At 38.4% G+C, this 18,603-nt stretch overlaps 1 protein-coding gene across 17 annotated transcripts in view; it reads right to left on the bottom strand.

Annotated features, from left to right (window-relative positions):
• Positions 1–18,603, bottom strand: part of ADGRV1 (adhesion G protein-coupled receptor V1) — a 304,201-nt gene that overhangs the window by 151,961 nt on the left and 133,637 nt on the right. For all 17 annotated transcript variants that reach the window (XM_054186136.1, XM_054186133.1, XM_054186132.1 and 14 more), the window contains 8 exons: positions 18,136–18,307; positions 15,267–15,509; positions 12,446–12,853; positions 11,252–11,436; positions 9,807–10,056; positions 9,492–9,631; positions 7,689–7,849; positions 6,517–6,617 (listed from right to left, as the gene is read on the bottom strand). In XM_054186136.1, coding sequence (XP_054042111.1) covers positions 6,517–6,617; positions 7,689–7,849; positions 9,492–9,631; positions 9,807–10,056; positions 11,252–11,436; positions 12,446–12,853; positions 15,267–15,509; positions 18,136–18,307 — 1,660 coding nt within the window. The remainder of the gene's footprint in view (positions 1–6,516; positions 6,618–7,688; positions 7,850–9,491; positions 9,632–9,806; positions 10,057–11,251; positions 11,437–12,445; positions 12,854–15,266; positions 15,510–18,135; positions 18,308–18,603) is intronic.

The following is an 18,603-nucleotide window of genomic DNA, read 5'->3' on the forward strand; positions in this document are numbered from 1 at the left end:
CAGAGAGATGGCGTGATGTCTTTAAGAAATCAAGCCATTTGGATATCCCACCGAGGGAGTTAAGGCCCGAGTGCTCATTTGAGAAAGGTTCTGATTACTTGAATGACATCAAATAATCCAAAACACAAAGGATGTCCAGTTTTATTGGATAACAACACAATATTCCTCTAACAGATGTGGAAATCTTTTCCACTTTCCATTTTAACACCTGTGGAATCGCTCATTCTCTAAATCAGAGCTTTTAGACATGGTTATAAAAAAGACAGGAATACTGACATTAAGGGAAGAAGAAGACTACCTACTACTCATCATTCTTCTTACTGAAAAATTTCACATTGGAGAGTAACAGGGTAAAACACATTAACGTGGAGCTGAATTTCTAGAGCGGGCACCAATTCTGGATCCCTGGATCCAATTCCTCTGGGTCCAATCTCCAACCTTATGGGTTGTTCAGCTTCACGAGGGGCCCATGGTACCACGTTCAGCATTATTTACTGCTGTCAGGTTACAGCAAGGAAATCAAAGCAAGGAAATCTCAGGACTAGTTTTCCTCAAAGACAATTAGGTTTTATAAAGCAAATTCCCTCACCCTGGGCAACTGGGCTCTAATGTATAGAAATGCATTAAAATATTTGTTGTTTCCTATTCCATAAGGACATGGAGGTTAGTGAAGCCATGCACCAGGCTTCCTCAGAAACAGCCCTTTAATTAGTATTTCCCATCATCTGACTAAAAAAGCTCAGGCTTACCATAAGGGAGGACTGAACAGAGATGAAGACTCCTCTCTGCTGCCAGGAGAGAGGCAGGGACTCAGCCTCTCACCGGCAGGAGCTGCCCCTGCGATGGACGGTACAGAGCATCACTCTGCCCACCTCACTCTGCAATACGCTTCGCGAACTCCCTCTATCCAGGTATATACGATGATTTCTTCTCGGGTTTTGTGGGAGACCCACAAAATGTGTGGGAGAAAGTCAGAATTCCCCTAGTTTGGAAGAGAAGGGTTAAGATTAACGACAACACGGCAGAAGCAACATTTCACAGTTAATGCCCGAGTCTGACTTTTATACAACGGCAGAAGCTACAGGCTCTACAACCATTCATTCGTATCCTGCTCCTTCATCACCACTTGCAGGTTTCATCACATCTTTAAAACTTATCTTAGTTCTGGCAGAATTGTTTTTTTTCTGTCTCCCCCCAAATCTAAGTAAGTCCAAATAATAAAACAGCAATCCTCCAAAGGCTGCAGTTTATAATATTCAAATAAATGTCTAACAATTTTTAAACTGGAATTGTTTTGCACAATTTCTTGTAAAAAAAACCCCAGAACTGACACGTACGCATGTATTTCTGCCCAGGCTGAATACGGGACAGCTTTCAAACAGTTAAACACAGTAAGTATAATTCTTTATCACACGTTTCTGTCAAAGTCAATGGTATGATGAATTTTGCTTCACAGCTTGGTAATTATTACAGATACTACAGTGATGGATAACGATGCTAAGTGCTACTGTAGCTTGAGGACTTGTTAAATTAGAAAATATAAACTTACTGTTTAACAAAAATAGGATGATACAGTTCCGTATATGCCTTTTTATTCTATTTGGCTGTTAAGACTTTAATTTTGCATTACTGGCCAGAATAATACTGGCCACTCCTGTCAAACATATCCCTTCTCTTTTCATTTCTGCCCTGAAGTTCCTTTCTTTTCGTCAATTTGTACACAGTTATTGCCGTAAACAGATTGGTAATGTTGAAATATTCCAGAGAAAGAGCTAGCACACATATGCAGAGCAGTTCAGCAGTGCTGTGGCACACAAAAATCTAAACGGAGACCTTGGCGCACGTTCGTGTCATTTGCAATACTCAGCATGTGCTGTAGGAAGGGCCCGTGCAGCCACACTGAAATTTAACGTGGACAAGACGCATCACGCTGGGTATACACGCACGACCCGCGTACAAAGTGCTCATTCATGTACGCCTGCCTGGGAATTCCCGGGCGAAGCGCCGGAGCCATAAGCAACGGTTCCTATTAAGATGGTAATCTAGGCTTATAGTTTTTTGAAAAGGAGGATTTTAATGATTAGTATGACTGTATCGAGACACTGTGAAGTATGTTCTCATTATACTTTGGATTTTCCAATATACAAACCTTCACCTAAATTTACCCCAAAACTGAACATCTCAGCCCAGTAATTTTTTCCCTTGCGCATTTAAGGTATTATTGCATGAACTTACAACACGCTGGTTAAACAAACAAACCAAATACTATGACTAAGTAATGATTCAAGAAATAATGTCTGTTGGAGACATCACGATTCTATGAGTAAATATCAGAATGGAAAAGAATAAAGAAGGTTTTAGAAACATCTGGTCTTATACATCTTCCCCATGAGTTTCACCAAAAGCTTGGTGAAGCATTTCTGAGTGCTTTACAAGTGCTCCATGACCTCGGGGAGCTCTAGGGTGAATGAAACGAAGGTCGAACATTGTGAATCACCATTCCCTGCCACTGACAGCGGAACGAAGTACTGTGAGCAAGCACAAAGCAGGCACTGCCTCCAAAGAGCAAATTTCTGAGCTGAAAAGGTTTGACTGCCACCTACAGATAACAGTAATTACTGCACTGGTAGCAATTTAAAAAAAAAAAAAAAAAACAAAAACACAAAACACAAACACAAGCCTAATAAACGTCCAGTACAGATATTAGAGGAAAACTCATTATTCACATAGGTATAAAACAGGGGGGCTAACCTGAAAAGCTGCTTAGGTTTTTTGACTGGTAAAAATATAACAGCACACAGAAACACCAGCTTCCTTCATTCTGCAGGGTGGTTTGAGGTCTAGTAGGTACAAAAGCAGTGTCTACTGTTGCCTAAGTATTACTCATAAAAACGCAAAGTACTAACATTTTCCTTGTATTTAAACTAGGAATTATTAAGTGCTAACTCTCACGTAGTAAGTTCTCAGTTAAAGTCCTCTCATACAGAGTCAACGGTTAGCAAAACCACAGAACTATTAATTGTATTGTAAATATCTAACCATACAGATACTGTCCAAATACTTGTAGGCGGGTATAGCTGTACAAACATCTATTTAGAGTTTTCTGTTAAGCTTCGGCTTCCCAATCAGGCTAGTTCTCTCTAGGCAGAGCATATGCCAACATATCACAACCCAAGTAACTGCGTGAAGATTTTCCTTCAGCTGTTCACAACAGCTAGCGCAGTATTTCAGTTCGCTCTTGTCAAACATATCCCTTCTCTTCTCGTTCTGCCTTAAAGTCACTTTCTTTTCCACAACAGCTGCTGCCAAGCTGTCTCTGCTTCCTCTCCAAGCGTGCTAACTGGCTGAGCAGTTACCCTGCTAAAATCCCCTTTCAAAACTTTTGTTCCAAACTTGCAGAATAATTGCAAGGCAAAAGGAAAAGAGACGAGGAGAGCCACGGATTTTAGGGGTTGAGGGTTTGGAGCCTTTCTAAATAGTATCTCTGCAGTTAAACTAAATTATTATATTTACACACCACATGGAACTTGCCGCAAGAATTACTCTGCATAGGTCAGGATATCACATACAAGTTTAAATGCAGTTTTTTAAACAAAAACTATCTAGCATATAGAAAAGCCTGCGGGCCCAAGCTGAAGTTAACTTTCTCACTTTTTAAGTCCTTCAGCAGCTAGAACCGAGCTCAGTATTCCAGCAGCCAGAGATATCTGACTTCTCACTATCACTTTTGTACATGAAGAAGGTAAGTCAATAATGGCATTTTTATGTTCTTATACCCTAGTAGAAAATCTTTTCTACCTTAACCTGCTACCTTCTGTAATTTTTTCCTGCACTGATTCCCACTTTTCTCCACCCATGAAGTGCATGCCTTTCAGATTGTTTTTCTTTATATGTAATTTTCTCAAAATTTATTCTACTTACAAGAAGAAGGACTGAAAAACAAAGACATCCAAATCCTCCCTCCTTGCTTAAAATGCTTACTAGCAATTACCATAAAAATGGGAGAAGTTGCCTTTATGTCAGGTCATTGAGTGCTCTAATATTCATTAATGGCTCTGACCAGTCCCCACTGGAGTCTCCACCTGTACCCTCTGCTCCAAGGCCCAGCAGCTCTATGTAAACCCAGCCCAGGGCTGTTCATCTCTGCCTGAGCTGGTCTCCAGCCATGACCATGACCACAACCACGACCATGACCATGACCATGACCATGCTCCTTGCTCAACCTTGAGAAGAAACCTACAATACAATAGGGTTACTGTTTGAAACCTGGAATTGTCAGCAGATAACAACTGCTAGGCATACCACTGACAATATGCTTGCACACCGGAATATGAAAATCTAAAAGTGATACATTTATGACATTTAAATAAAGGCACGTTTAATGGAAATTGCAACAACTTTTTATTTTAGTTCCCATTTAGGTCAAGCCTTAAAAATGCCTTTGTTTAGGTTCTTCCACACGTATTTTGCAGATAAGTTGATTAGACTGCTTTCATGAACACTGAATTTCAATTGAATACGCTGTTCAAGCGAAGCGTTTGCCATAGCTGTACCTGCTTCGACTATACATTCTATGGCGAGTGTGCGTGTGTGACAGCATGACGTGCATTTTACAGCAAAGCAGCTGCAGCACTGGCCTGAGAAGGGAGGAACACAAGTTGAGCAGCTTGTTAAGACCTGGAACTAAAATTATATCAGTAAATCAGGAAAATAATGTTCAGAGCATCTTCAGAAATGAAGTTGTTCCCTAACTACTGCTGCAGCTAAGTAACTCTAAGGATGATAAAGATACCTTAGAAAATAACTAAACCGAAACTGAAAACCAAGTTAGGTCACACAAATAATGCCTCAAAGTGCAACAAATTGTGATTTGGGATACTATTTAACATATGACTTATTTTGGGGTTTTGAGAACTTTGAACATGCAGTTAGGCCTCAACTCTTCGCCTAAGGTATGGACACTTATGAGAACAACCTTCTAAAACCATATGAAAAAGAAACTCACTGTAAAAAGAAACAAGCTTCTCTGTACTGGAAAGGCAACATATTGCCAAAGAAACGGAAAAGCACTGGAGATAGAAAGAATGCAACACGGATAAAGATAGTTCCATTATACGCAAAATATCAAACAATTCACGGAACACAGGTAATTCAACATTCATTGCAATGGAAAAGCAGAAGAAGCTTTTTTGAAATCTGTCATTAGACTGTACAATGCGCTGCCGTCTTGTTTCGTATAATCTCGACACATTACCATATGCAAGTCCTTACCTGTGTCATGAGCTGTGTGTCCCAGTTTAGGTCTGCACATCTACAACCCTGCACATTACAGACCCTGGGAACGCACTAGCTTTCTGTGTATCTCCACGGAACTACTGAAAAACATTAAGTATGTGTTTCAAAAATCAAGAACTGAGATGTCAAAATACTTTTACACCCAAAGATGTGAGAAACCTTCTGGTATCCCATGATCTCTGGAAGCGCTGTGAGGAGCTTTCCTGCTCCTTCTCTTTTAAGTCCAGTTGTGTGATGAACATTATCGATGCACTCCATTGTATAACCAAGAACTATATCATGAGGTAACATGAATAAAAGGATGTACTAACTGTGGCAGTACACAAAACCTTGTCTCGGAGATACACTCGTTGCTAAGCAGTTACAGGTAACACAGGGCTGTTTCGGTTACTTACAGTCTTTCCCTGATATGACACGTTCTTTTAAGTATCTGCCTGCTAATATGCTTAAATTCTGTCAGCATCCCTGTCCTCAGCATATATTTAAATTGGAATTTACATCATCTTTATAGCACGAAAAATATACATAAAATCACCCTCTTAAGGCATCTTTCCATAAAGTAATTTTAAGATACTCGAGGTTATTCATAGCTTTCCATTTCACCAGATGATAACAAAGCTCAAGAAGTTATATTTTATAGGACAGAGAGAAATATTCTCCTTTTATACGCTCCTTCAGTTTGCTGACATTCTACTACCTACTATTTGAACCAGTATGACAGAACTAGGAAGACTTTCTACAGTTTATTCTCTTTTATGATTTAAATGTTTCATAACTATACTTTCCTACAAATACTAGAGTGCAAAAGAGCTTTCATCATCTACTACTCAAAATAAACCCTTCCCACAGAATTTATGATTACTGATAATAATCTATTCAATGAATAATGATGTTGATGATGGAACTTTTTTGTCTCAATTTTATACCCCATCATCAAAACATTTATTATTCCACATACAGGACTATCTTTTCATGTGGCTATATCATCCATAAGTCTTCTCTGAATATCCTCAGAAAACTATAATTTTGCTTGAATTCCCAACACAGGATATGAATACTGGATTAATTATAAGTATCATATGTTGAAATTTTACACTTTCCAAAAACATTTACACTGTGGAAAACAAAAGGAGGCCTGTCCGGACATGGCCATGGAAGCAAGGAAAAGGAAAGTAAAGATCTACTTAAATTATATTTGGAGACTTCAGCATTTTTTCCTACCTGAGTACCCAAACAAGCAACCATCATATGAGTGAGAAGTTTAGCCGCAAACATTGCACACCTGGTGCAGAAAAGGTGGGAGATAATAGCCAACGTGAAACCTACACAGAAAAAAACAAGAAAAAAGGAAATTAGCTTAGGCTAATATACTATGCTAGATAACAACATATTTTTCTCATCAATTAACTTTTTTTTTTCTGTAAACCAGTCATTACATTTGTTTATTATAGTTTGTGCTCTTTTTTTTTTTTTACTTTCACTGACACAGTCTAAGGTAGATGCTTAATTATATTTTAAAATTGGTTTATTTTTTCTGCTAAAAAATTCTTTCATTATCGTTAAATAAAACAATCAATTTGTATGAAGTAGGTGAAAACCAGAGGGTTTTCTTCTCTTTCTTTGTATTCTTTTTTATGGCTGATGTTTTAAAACAATCACGGAGCCTAGGCTGCTAGGGCAGTTTGCTGGGGGAGGATAAGCAGGGGATTTAGCTGCTTGCACTGTTGTTGTTATTCATACAGTGATGATCTAGTACAGAAGCCATAAACCTCACCAAGAGCAGACCCAGAACCCCATTTCAGTGCCTTAAGGTTAGACTAAGAACCCCTTTAGCTTTGGGACTTCTGTAAATGCCATCGTAGCGGTCAATGGAGTCATGATTGAGTTAAGCTCTCAGGCTTCTCCAAAGACGTTAGGTAGCAACTAGGCAGCAGAGGGTAATGGAGCTCTATATGCATGATATGGAACCTGTCTCCCTCAAATTATCACTTCTGAGTGTAAATTGTCAACCAAAATTGTCAAAGAGCTTTCAGGCTAGGTAGGAAAGCGAAAGATTTGACAAAGAGGACAACTGTACTGCTGCTGCTAGAGACGCTGGTGAGTTTACGATTTTAAGTTCCTTCCCCCAAATGAATGCCATCTTTCTCCTTTGCATGCTTCAATAAAACATCACAAGGAAACATATTTCTTTGCTGGACTTGCTTTTTCAACGGCAAAATTTGTCAGCGTGCAAACACCGGACCAGATGGCAACTTTAATGCCATGAAGTTAGTTAACATTCCTCCAACAGCCCTCCACGTCAAAAGGCAGTCATCAGTTACTAAAATGGCTAAAAATCAGTCTTACTGGTCATCAGTTGTTATTAATGAGAAAACGGTCTTAAACCAACTGACCTGAAATGCAGATGAATCCAGAAGAGAAAAAAGCCTCATTGTATGACGATAAGTTATCTGTTTGGGCATAGACTGCGTAAATGGACATATGAGAACAAGAGCATTCCACGTAGTCTGACGTGTCATCAACCACTTTGCAGAACGCGCTATCAGACAGCCAGCTGCAAAACAAAAGGCTGGAAATGGAGTTGTGTAATTTACATGGTAACCAAGCTCGAAAATCCTTGCATCTCTGAAACAACAAGTTTTCTAAACTATTGTATAGGTCTTTTCTGTAATCTTTCGGGTGCGATGCTCAGAATAGCACATTTACTTGAAATTAAAATATTGTTTATGGCTTTTTTTTTAACTTTCATTGTTAAAAAAAAGTGTAAATATATGATAATGAACATTTTCTTCCACTGGAGAATTTTTTTTTGCTATGATTTTCAACCTTCTGCAAGATTTACAGGTCTGTCTGACTTTTCAAATAGTGACTTAATTTGTGCAATACCTTACCCCATTATGGAGAACATTTCATTTTATACTGCTACTGGTTGTTTTAAAACTATGATTTATGTTTTGTTTTCTTTCAGTGTTACTGAGCTGGTTTTGAAAAATGGTGACATCGTTAGCCATTTCTGGTGGAACTCACATCTGCTCTGTGACAATAGCGTCTAGGTAAAAGGAGAGCATACAGGTAAATTCTGCTGCACCTTCTTTCTGAAGAGAAACGGTTTATATCAGTGACAGACTGATATAATCCAGGCAGTCTAATAAATCAAATCTAAACCAACTAGACCTCAGCAGGATACTGAACGTAATTCTTTCCAAATTCATTTATACCGTGTGAAGGGGAAAGACACAGGCTAATCAAATAACGGAGCACTGAAGAAGAAAGAAGAATAAAGAAAACTTTATTCCATGTTTTGCAATGTTATGAGTAGTGACAAGAACAGAAAATGATCAGCAGTTCACCATTTCTTCTAAAAACCAGGAAACATCAACATAAGCTAGTAGCAGCAATATTAAAAAAAAACCAAACCACCAACAGCAGATGGCTTTTCTGTCAAAAAAGTAATAATGAGATCATTGTCAAAAATTCAAGGAAAGACTAGTCAAGTTTGCGGTAGGCAAATCATTTGGGGTATGAAATACACAAACTCACTCTCAGCTCATAGAGTCACTGGAGAATATAGTATTAGGGGAACTACTATTGATGCTTCGTCTCACCTTAGTCTTCCCTGGACTTTTACTTTTAGCATCTACTGACGAGAGTATACTGGTCTAGAGAAATCCCTAAAGAGCCCCTTAAGAGTTTTTTGTTGCTCAGTTACACAGCGTCTTTCACAGACGCGAAGAAAAGAGTGGATATTAGCAAATTAGGAAGATTCTGAGCCACTGACTTGAAGCAATACCAGAGAAGCAGGTTTAATTCTTTACGTTAATAAGAATGGACTTGAAGTAGTGTCTGATAAAGTTGTAAAGGGTACAAAGTCATTAATATTAACAAAGTGATGCAATTCTGGGAGTTATGGCCTGTCAGTATTGCCTAACAGTTCATTACATAATCTACATCATATTTTGGTGAAAAAAGTCAAGAGTAGAAGTCTGAAAAATGCCTGAGCTAGAATAACTACGCATTTTATTATATGGAAAGTTTTATGTGCTAGTACAAAACCCAGAAAGGAAAGGAAAAAAAAATACAGATAGGAAATGGATGAATTTCAAACTTGCAAATGATCTAATTGGAGTTATCACATCTTAGGCAAATACACAGGTTCACAGCAGAAACTGGAAAACTAAACAGATTAATAAAATAACCTTTCAGCAGCTTGATTCCAGAGGAGACACAGAGACTTTTGTGGAACAATCCGGCTTCCTGTAGCATATATCCGATAAATTACTTCATTGTTATCTTTCAAAGGGTGTGAACTCCGACCCTTCAAACTCATAGAAAAAACCTGAAACAACACATAAAACGTAAATACAAATTTAATATTAAAATTCAACAGTCAGTGCTCATTTTAATCAGAGACACAGACAAAAATGCTCACATTTTAAATACATTCAAGACGTTTTGAGGAATATCTAAATTAAACTAATTTCTTGAAAAAATAAATGGCATTATCTTCAAACCTTGTTCTTCAGGGCAAGTTCTTTATCTCCAGTAAGGAACCACTGCTGACTGCTGTATTCTGTGAACTGCACAGATTCACAGCTCTCTTCTTGAGGAGGCGACAATACAACAGAGACCTCTAGTAAATGTTCAGGCACTTGAATAGAATCCCCATCTTTTCCATCAAATCTGTGTCCATTGATTTGCTGAGGGAACCAGTTGTGAGCCATTATTGCAATGTACGGGCAGCTGTCAAGGATGTTTTTACCTCTGTTGAAATGGAAGAGCAACAGGGCTGGTAAGTGGATCTGAGATTTTGCTATTCTTTACAGAATGACTCTAAAACGTTTTTGTAATTAGGATTTTATTCTTCCATCATTTTTAGGCTTTATGACATTGAGTAGACAGACAGTTTCAGCTTCTGTGAAAAAAAGAGGGGCTGAATTATTAGGTACTTCAGATTCACCATTTCCCCCCTGGGTTTTTCTCACTATGGTCTGCAACCAAAACCCCTCCATGGTAAACGAGGTTATCATAATACTCGTCCTTATAACTTGATGTAGAGATGAGTCTACACGAAGGAGAGGCATTAAATTTGATGGTCCTGCTTTATTTCTTATTCCCAACAGATGAGGCAAAATAACTTGGAATAAAAGATTTGAACTTTCAAGTACTGGACACTATTCAGGATACTGCTGATATTTATGCTATTTACTGTCTTTGGCTGAGATGGGCTTCATACTGCCTACAACTTAGGAAATGGCACGAAAATTTACATCTCCAAAAGAAGCTGATATAGAAATCTAAACCGTGCTGATTTTCTGAGGGAAAAGAAGGCAGGTTTTTTTCTAAATTCAACTACCAGTTCTTTAATAGACTCACAGTGGGAGAAACCCACTGTTTAAAACCACCTGTCTCATAAAAGAGCGTCATCTATTTCTGCAGTGACCCATTTCCCCTGCCCATTAGCCTGACCACAGGGCACTACGCACTTGCAGACAACACCAGCAATTTGGAACTACATGTAAAAGCTATGAGCAGGTTTTAAATGTTCTTTAAATAATGTTCAAGTGAGCAAAACCAAGGACACAGAAATTACAGTAGAAATGTTGGGTTACTTACTGTCATCTAAGTCTTAGGGCATACATGATACAATTACATATTATTTTCTTAGTAAGATTAATGATCCTTTTCCAGGCAATATTTAAGCTAAAGGTGAATTAGTACATCCCAGATCTCCTGAATCCTACTCCCACAGCAACCCAGTATCAGCGTACCAGTTAGTTGTGACACCAGCAGCTTACAGTGCCGATACAAGATTGTGACAGAGTGCAACACATTTTCGTACAGATCACATCTTAGACGATAGACAAGTCCCCTCTCTAAAAAATGTCATTTAAACTTCAACTATATTGGTAAGTTGTCACGTATTTCGAAAACATATTACGAATTCAGGTGTTCTAACCTTTCTCCTGGCGATCCACACATTATCCCCGTCAACAGGGAAAACGCAAACTTCTCAGTCACCTCGGCAAGCAGGCTATATCCTCGCGTGTCCACACGTTTCGGGCTAGCCAGGGCACAGAGTATCTCATAAAAAAGACTTCTGCTTTTATCAGTGAGTAACTGTTTTTCACCTACATCTGTAACCTAGCAAGAGGAGAGAAAAACAAACATACTTTTATGCACAGAAGTCTGCTTATAACATTTCCTCATGTTAGTGTAGTTAAGTCCTCCATTTTTATCCCGATGTTCATTCTGAAAGTTCACAATATTTTTCCCACCTTGTGATCACTGCTGCCAAGGTGTGAGACGCAGTCTATGTCAAAACTACACAAAGACATACTTACTAATAGGGATTTGGTTATTAAAGAAACCATGTGGCACTTTTCACTCTTTCACAAATTGAAGATTGTGGAGTCCTGAGAATTTTTGACATTATTTTCTCTGTTTTCTGCGTCAAAATGGCAACAATCACAAATGAACTGTTGCTTGTTAATACTGTTATACTGCCGTGTGTCTAGGTATTTAATAATTTTCCAGCTCCTCTGCATTCTTCCCAAGTCCAGAAGAGCCAGAAAGGCATAAAACTGGTCCCAGAGTTTTCACAGAACTTAGTGCAACGCTGCAGTGTTCGGCTGCTCTGCCAACCCGACTCCCAAAGCTACTGCAGGTAAAAAGACAAGCTGCATGCCTGGTCATCTGGCACAGCAGACTCCAGCCAGCCCTGGCAGGCTTTGCTGGTGTATTGGCTGCAGACAGCGGTGAAGATACGAGCGCGCCTTGGGCCTCACTGTTTTGTGCCAGGGCTAAAAAAAACAGAGATGTGGCCTGAGAATCAAGAAACCATAATAAGCTCTACGAAAATATGTCGTCAAAGGGAAAACTGTGCACAGCAGAAAATCCTGAGCTATAGGTACACATGCAAGATGAATACTGGTTGCTCTTTTTGACCTATTTGATTTTTTATTTCCTGCCACCATCCTAACTAGTGGCAAACTTCTTCCCTGACTGTGGGACTTCATAATTTCTATTTTTACCTTTGCAGTCTGGGCCCCGAGTCATTGCTGTGGACGCTAACCTCGGTCTCATCAGGCCTATGTGCTATTACACTCTTATTAAAGTCATTGGCCGTTCACAAAGAGCAGGGGATGTTTACCTTATCTATTATATGTGTCACAGCAGTAAGCTGCTCTTCTGTAGTTTCTGTAGCCACTTTGGCGTTCAGATTCTGGAGGACTCTGTGTAAAATGGTGTCATCAAGAGGCTGATGCAGTTGATCGATCAGCCCCCAAACTGGCAAGGAGTCCAAATCTGAGACAACGGTGACGTTAGCAATACCATACACGTCATCTACTCTGGCACCGCCTGTGGGATTAGAAAGTACAACCTGGAAACGTTTAGGAAATGGGTTTAAAGATGCCGTCTTTGGAGTCAGGGTCACATCCAGAAAGGTATTTCTCTGTCCAGGTTCAAAAGTCAATAAACCTTCAGATCTGGCAAAATCTTGTCCTGCCACAGCTGGAGATACGAAGGTCCGACCAATAGGTTCAGGTTTTTGTAGCTCCTTTAAAACAAACCAAAAGAGTTTTAGGTAACATTATGATAGATACAATTGTTCAAAATGAGCTGCTGTAGAACACACATATTTTAAATGGGTAAAATTTAAATATAAAAAGAAGAAGTCCCCTTTAAAAATGCAGTTAAGAATGACATAACTATTACATTAAATTAAATACCTCCCTGAAATACCAGTCTGTCACTTGTGGTTAGTGACAGCCTAGGGGAAGAATTATATATATTGTCAATAGTAAACAGGATCCCTCTCTTTCTTTTCCAGAGAAAATTTCACAAAGCTTTTCTGTGTGAATGGATATTACAGAAGCGTCTGCACATCTGTAGGGTGAATTCCGGAGGGTTTGATGCAAGTTTATGTCTGCAGCATGAAGTCCCTCAATTCAGGGTACAGACGGGAATTACAGATATATGAAAACTAAACAAAAGGCAAGCAAAGGTTTTAGAAATCTGTGCCCAAACCAATAGCAATTAATCATATTTTCAGTCACAGTATAACTACTTAAACGGAGAACAATTCCTTTAGGTCCAAAGGAAAAGCAAACACCATAGAACGGCCATACAAGGCAGACAGATGAACTTATCTAGGAATGCTCGTGGCCTCTTTTCCCTGTGAAGTTGCACTATTTTTACCTTCCTTGAGGTTTGCAGATACTGTTTCATTCTTCACATTCTTGCTCTTTTTGTCAGTTGCCATAACCTTGATATTCTATCTGGTAATATAATAAACTTCCCTTAAGTCGAAACCAACATTCTAGGCTATTACTCAGCTGTGTGATTTTTCAATAGTGTCAGTTCGTTTAGCAAGTACAGATCGTATACTGACTGTTAAGTAATCTTAAAAAGGTCTCCTACTGTAAAAAACCAAGGATTTTTATTTGTGAAATACGAGACCCCTTTTCTAAGCATTTAGTTTAACTAGTAAAGTTTACTTATGGAACAAATCAGACATTTTTTTGAGTTTGCAGGAGAACGTTGTAAATCTATGTTGTGTATATCAGTTCAGAAGAGCTCTAGAACACGATCATGTTGATTTGTGCAAATTCCAGTGAGAAGTTTCCTTTTTTTCATCCCTTCCAATTGAGAATTAGGAAACAGGGAAATAAGTGGTCATAAAGGCACTAGTGACAACAACGTTTTAGAAACCTGTGTCCGGTTCCAGTCAGCGCCTCACGGTTCCTGTCTGCTGTGACCTCTTATTTTACAGGTACCAAAAGTACCAGTACTTTGGTACTTAGCCATGAACCCTCAAAACCTAAAAACATCCAAAGAAGGGTTGTTACATAAAAAGTACAAACAAGGAATTGCGTCCTGTATTTTAGCCTAAATATACACTGGACAGTAGCAATTTCTTCTCCATTTAACAGCTAAGTTATAATGAACTCTTGACTGGAAAGAACTGAAAATTCGTTACCACACACTCTAACTAAAACAGTGTCCAGCTCCTGTATAATAAATGCATGGAAACACCATGGAATCCGATGCAGTTAAAATAGATATGCAGGCAATGTAACAATAGAATGCAAAACCTTTCATTATAGAGGGTGATGGAAGTATACTGGCCACATAAGGCTTTGTTATAATAACCCTCCCCTGAAATAATGCTTTTAGGTATAAAATCCCACATATTCAAAGTAGATCAGGCTAAGCACTATGCCAATGTGATGGCAAAATTAGAGGAATCCCTCTGGCAGCCTGTGCCCTGATGTTGCAGTCACAACTACAAGGAAATGGAAGGAATAGATTTTTTTGCAGCTGTGATACTTCCGCTAAAGGAGGACCTTCATCATCTGTCAATAATAATGAGGTTCTCATTTAGAGATAAAAGAGTCAACAGAAGAGTCTGGTGTTACAGCTGTAAACATAACAAAAATGAATGGGGATTGTAAAATTGACTTAAGCACATGAAATTTTCAATTAGAAGAACAATTTTCAAATTTAGTACTTCAAGAACATGGAATAAAATCTGATGAAAGTACTCTTTCTCTTTTCCTAAGTGTGCTTTGTGTATTAATAAATTTGTGACCTAAACCAGCAAGTGTGTTGGTATCTGAATCTTGATAGTCATATCCATCATGATAAAAACTTAATTTCAGAGAAAGAAGCCTCATAAACTGGAGTCTCATAAGAACTTTAGGACAAAGAAAGAAATTCATTTAATGCCGGACTGACTGTAGTCTTTGAGGCCACCAGAAGGTACCATGAACAAAACCACTCTTAACAATGAAATGAAAACAAGGTCTTTTTACTAATGGAAAACCAAAGAGCTTAGATCATTCGGGCCCAGAAAATGTTTGACTGTTTCCTGAAAAAATTCTAATTATGGTCACGTTTACTTTAAAGAATGAACAATGATTTAATAATAAAAATAAGTTAAATAACAAAATTAATAATAGAAGTCTTACCTGCATGCTGTAGGTAACCATTGTGGTTATTGATGTACTCGAATCTCGAAGCACTTGCAGACTGATTAAGGTTGTCTTCTTATGAGCCACAGCAAAACGAGATCCTACAGCAAAATACACTAAACCACGAGGAGCATCACTTTCAAGGACTGTTATAAAAGCAAATCGGGCACTGTTGTTCAGTGCAGCTCCTGTGCTTACAGCATACAGCTCAACAAAAAAATACGTTTCCAATTCAGGTACCTGTAAACGAGGGATGATTTTCATATCATTATAAGACCTACTCATTACTTTCAGCTTTAAAAAAATTGATATATTCTTTTTCATGTGCAGTGGATTACTTCTACTAATACTTACCACAAGCATGCTTCTTGAAATGTGCAATACATACAATGAAATATATCCAAAAATACTAATATTGCAGCAGGCACCACTCTGTCATGTGCAAAAACGGCATCTCAAGTTTTCACATGGAACTTTATTGCAATCAAGTAGCTATTTATATACTATACGTATTGTGGCTGTAAATTTGCATTAAGACATGATGGTAAACTCTTAAAGAGCTCCATTTTCCAGATTATGGAGTTACAGAGCTGTGCATTTTGTGAGGAATTTGCCTTTTCGCTTTATTTTTGCCTGACAAAAAGGCTTGTACACAGCTACTTACCTGTGGGAAAAAATGCACAGAAGTCTAAGTATGCAGCTTCAGATCTGCAATTAATATTGACTGTATTCAAGTACTGAACTCTGGTAAGTTTTGAAAAACATTTTACATACAGACTCAGTGTTTATGCACTAACACGTTTATACCTATTTTTACGAGCAAATCTCACTAGATTTGAATGCTTAACTGAATTTATCCAAAATCCCAAAGCCTGTAGATACTATCCGGTAGACTTTTGTGAGGTTTTCGATATACAGAAATCTTGTGTCAGTCTGGAAATACAGGCTATTGGATTTTAGTGTTCATATGTCAAAGAATAGGTCTAGTCAATTCTATAAACTTAATGCCTGTTTCTTGAAAATAAGGTAGCAATGCTAAATCTCAATATGACACGTTGCCCTATCTTTGACTTTGTATCTACAACACGGACATGTACAACATGTAGACATACTGTCCAATTCCAGAAATAATTGGAAATACATCATCTGAACCTATTAGATGCACTCATGAATTAGCAAGCTAGCAAAAAACGTAGCCCTTTACAAGACAATAGCATTATAACAAAAAAGATGATAATAGAAGACAATTTTTTAATTAGTAAACATAGTTTTTTGTTTCAGCTATGGATTTTTGTAAATCCTGCTTTAATTCTAGGAAAGCAGGATACAGCTCTTATCTGATGAAGTCAGTACAACTGACTAAGTAAAAACTTTCAAAAGCTAGAACGCATCATAAGAGATATGCCATAAAAAGTGTAAAATATTTATTGCATCTATGTATTACTTCATCATTTCACAACATATTTGTCACTAATTTATAAGCTATCTTATGGGAGAAGAATTAGGAAATATTTAGGGGGTTAAATAGCACATATTTTTAATGGAGTCGTTAAGTAATTCTTTAAATGGAATGATGTTGGCTAATTGATGACAGGCACAAATTTACTGGAATGCCATGGGGAACCGCAGCCTTCCATTAGCACCTGTTAGCGTGGCACACGCTTGTGCTTCGTGCGCTACAACGGCACGTCTCCGCAGCTGCCGCGCCGCTGTCATTAAATAATGATATCATTCCTTTGGGCTAAACAGGTTCAAAATCCCAGATCACTCAGCCAGGCAGCCTGTGCCCCACTCATGTATGTATTTTATTCATTGGCTCTGTAACTTAAAGAAAACATCTGAAGATGAAGGAGGAAAATGGCCCTCTCACTGAATTAAGAGAATGTGCCTTATTCCCTAGTGGAAAATCACTATTTCCAACACCCTATATCTCGTATTATTTTCTACAATATAGTCAGGAAAAACGTGGAAACCTTCTCATCTTGTCCTTTTCCATTCCCCAGACCTCAGCTTCGCCGCTAGCCTGGCTGTTAGGATAATTTATTGGAAAGTTTCAAACTCCCCACTCTGACAAACATTAATCCTTCCTTTCTTACGGGACTGCTCTAACCACTAGGTGCTCACACACAAAAATATATTTTCCTTCCATTTTCAATAAAAATGACCGAATGCTGTGCTTTGTGTTAATTCAGTGACGTCTGCATTTCTGAGTGCCAGCTGGGCCTCTCAAGGCACTTAGGCTTAGGCGCACCAGACCGACAAATGCCAACGGCTTTAGTGGATGACGGCTGCTGAACTGAACTCCGCTACTCACAAGCTGGATGCGCGCAGCGACAGATTTTTAGACACTCAAGAGATTCTTATGCAGCTTTATGATTGAGTAGAGTTTTCACAGATCGTTGCGCTAGATTTAGGCATGTAAAATTATGCACACGTTGCAATAAAAGTGTTTTTTTGTTGAATGAGGTGTTATTACTTCCAGGATATGCTTTCCATAAACCACCCTAAGAAGTGCTTTGAGAGATGAAAAAATTACTGCATGAAGGATAAGAGTCCAGTATATGAATATGCATCTCACTGAAATAACTCCTTTTTTTTTTTTTTTTAATTACTGTTCTATAAAAATCTGAGATCTGCAATTTACTCTTCAAATACTCATCTCCTTCCCACATTTTTACCAGTCACAATGGAGGGAGTACCCGGCTGCAAATAAACATGTGTTTGCAGAGGAACTGAGCAGAGGTCAAGTTACCATCTTCAAACTGTGTCCTACACATCAGTTCCTCTGCATCAGAGGGTTTTTTCATCCTGATGAATTGCAATTCAACGCCGTAGTGCTGTACGCAAATGAGCAATAATGACTTACGTGATCAGGTTTTATTTCAATGGAGATGTTGCACACTGTTTGACCTGCCACGCAGGTAGTGGCTCCCACCACAGATACAAGTTCTTTCTCCAAGTTCGTGCCATCCTTCAGAAGGACAACGGCTGTTTTATTAAAGGTCACACGCCAAAAGATCTTCACATCTTCAAAAGCCCTATAAGCAAATCAAAAGAGTTTACATGTACCGAAGGAGACCACTATTGCTTTAGGAAACATAAACCACAGAGGTAACATGCATCTTATGGTATTACTCAAAACTTACCACTAGGGAACAAACTGCTTTAAGGTGAAAAATTCTCTCTTGTTTTTTAAATTCCTTCATCTAAAATCTGTTTAGATTACCGAAAAGTAACACAGGAAGAAAATAAAGCAATTAAGGGCAGCCAGATACTTCTCAATTTTTGTTTCAGAAAATGTGATATTAGCTGAATAGGAGACACTGGTGCTGGA

The sequence above is a fragment of the Rissa tridactyla genome, chromosome Z (assembly GCF_028500815.1).
Source record: "Rissa tridactyla isolate bRisTri1 chromosome Z, bRisTri1.patW.cur.20221130, whole genome shotgun sequence".
Lineage (NCBI taxonomy): Eukaryota > Metazoa > Chordata > Aves > Charadriiformes > Laridae > Rissa > Rissa tridactyla.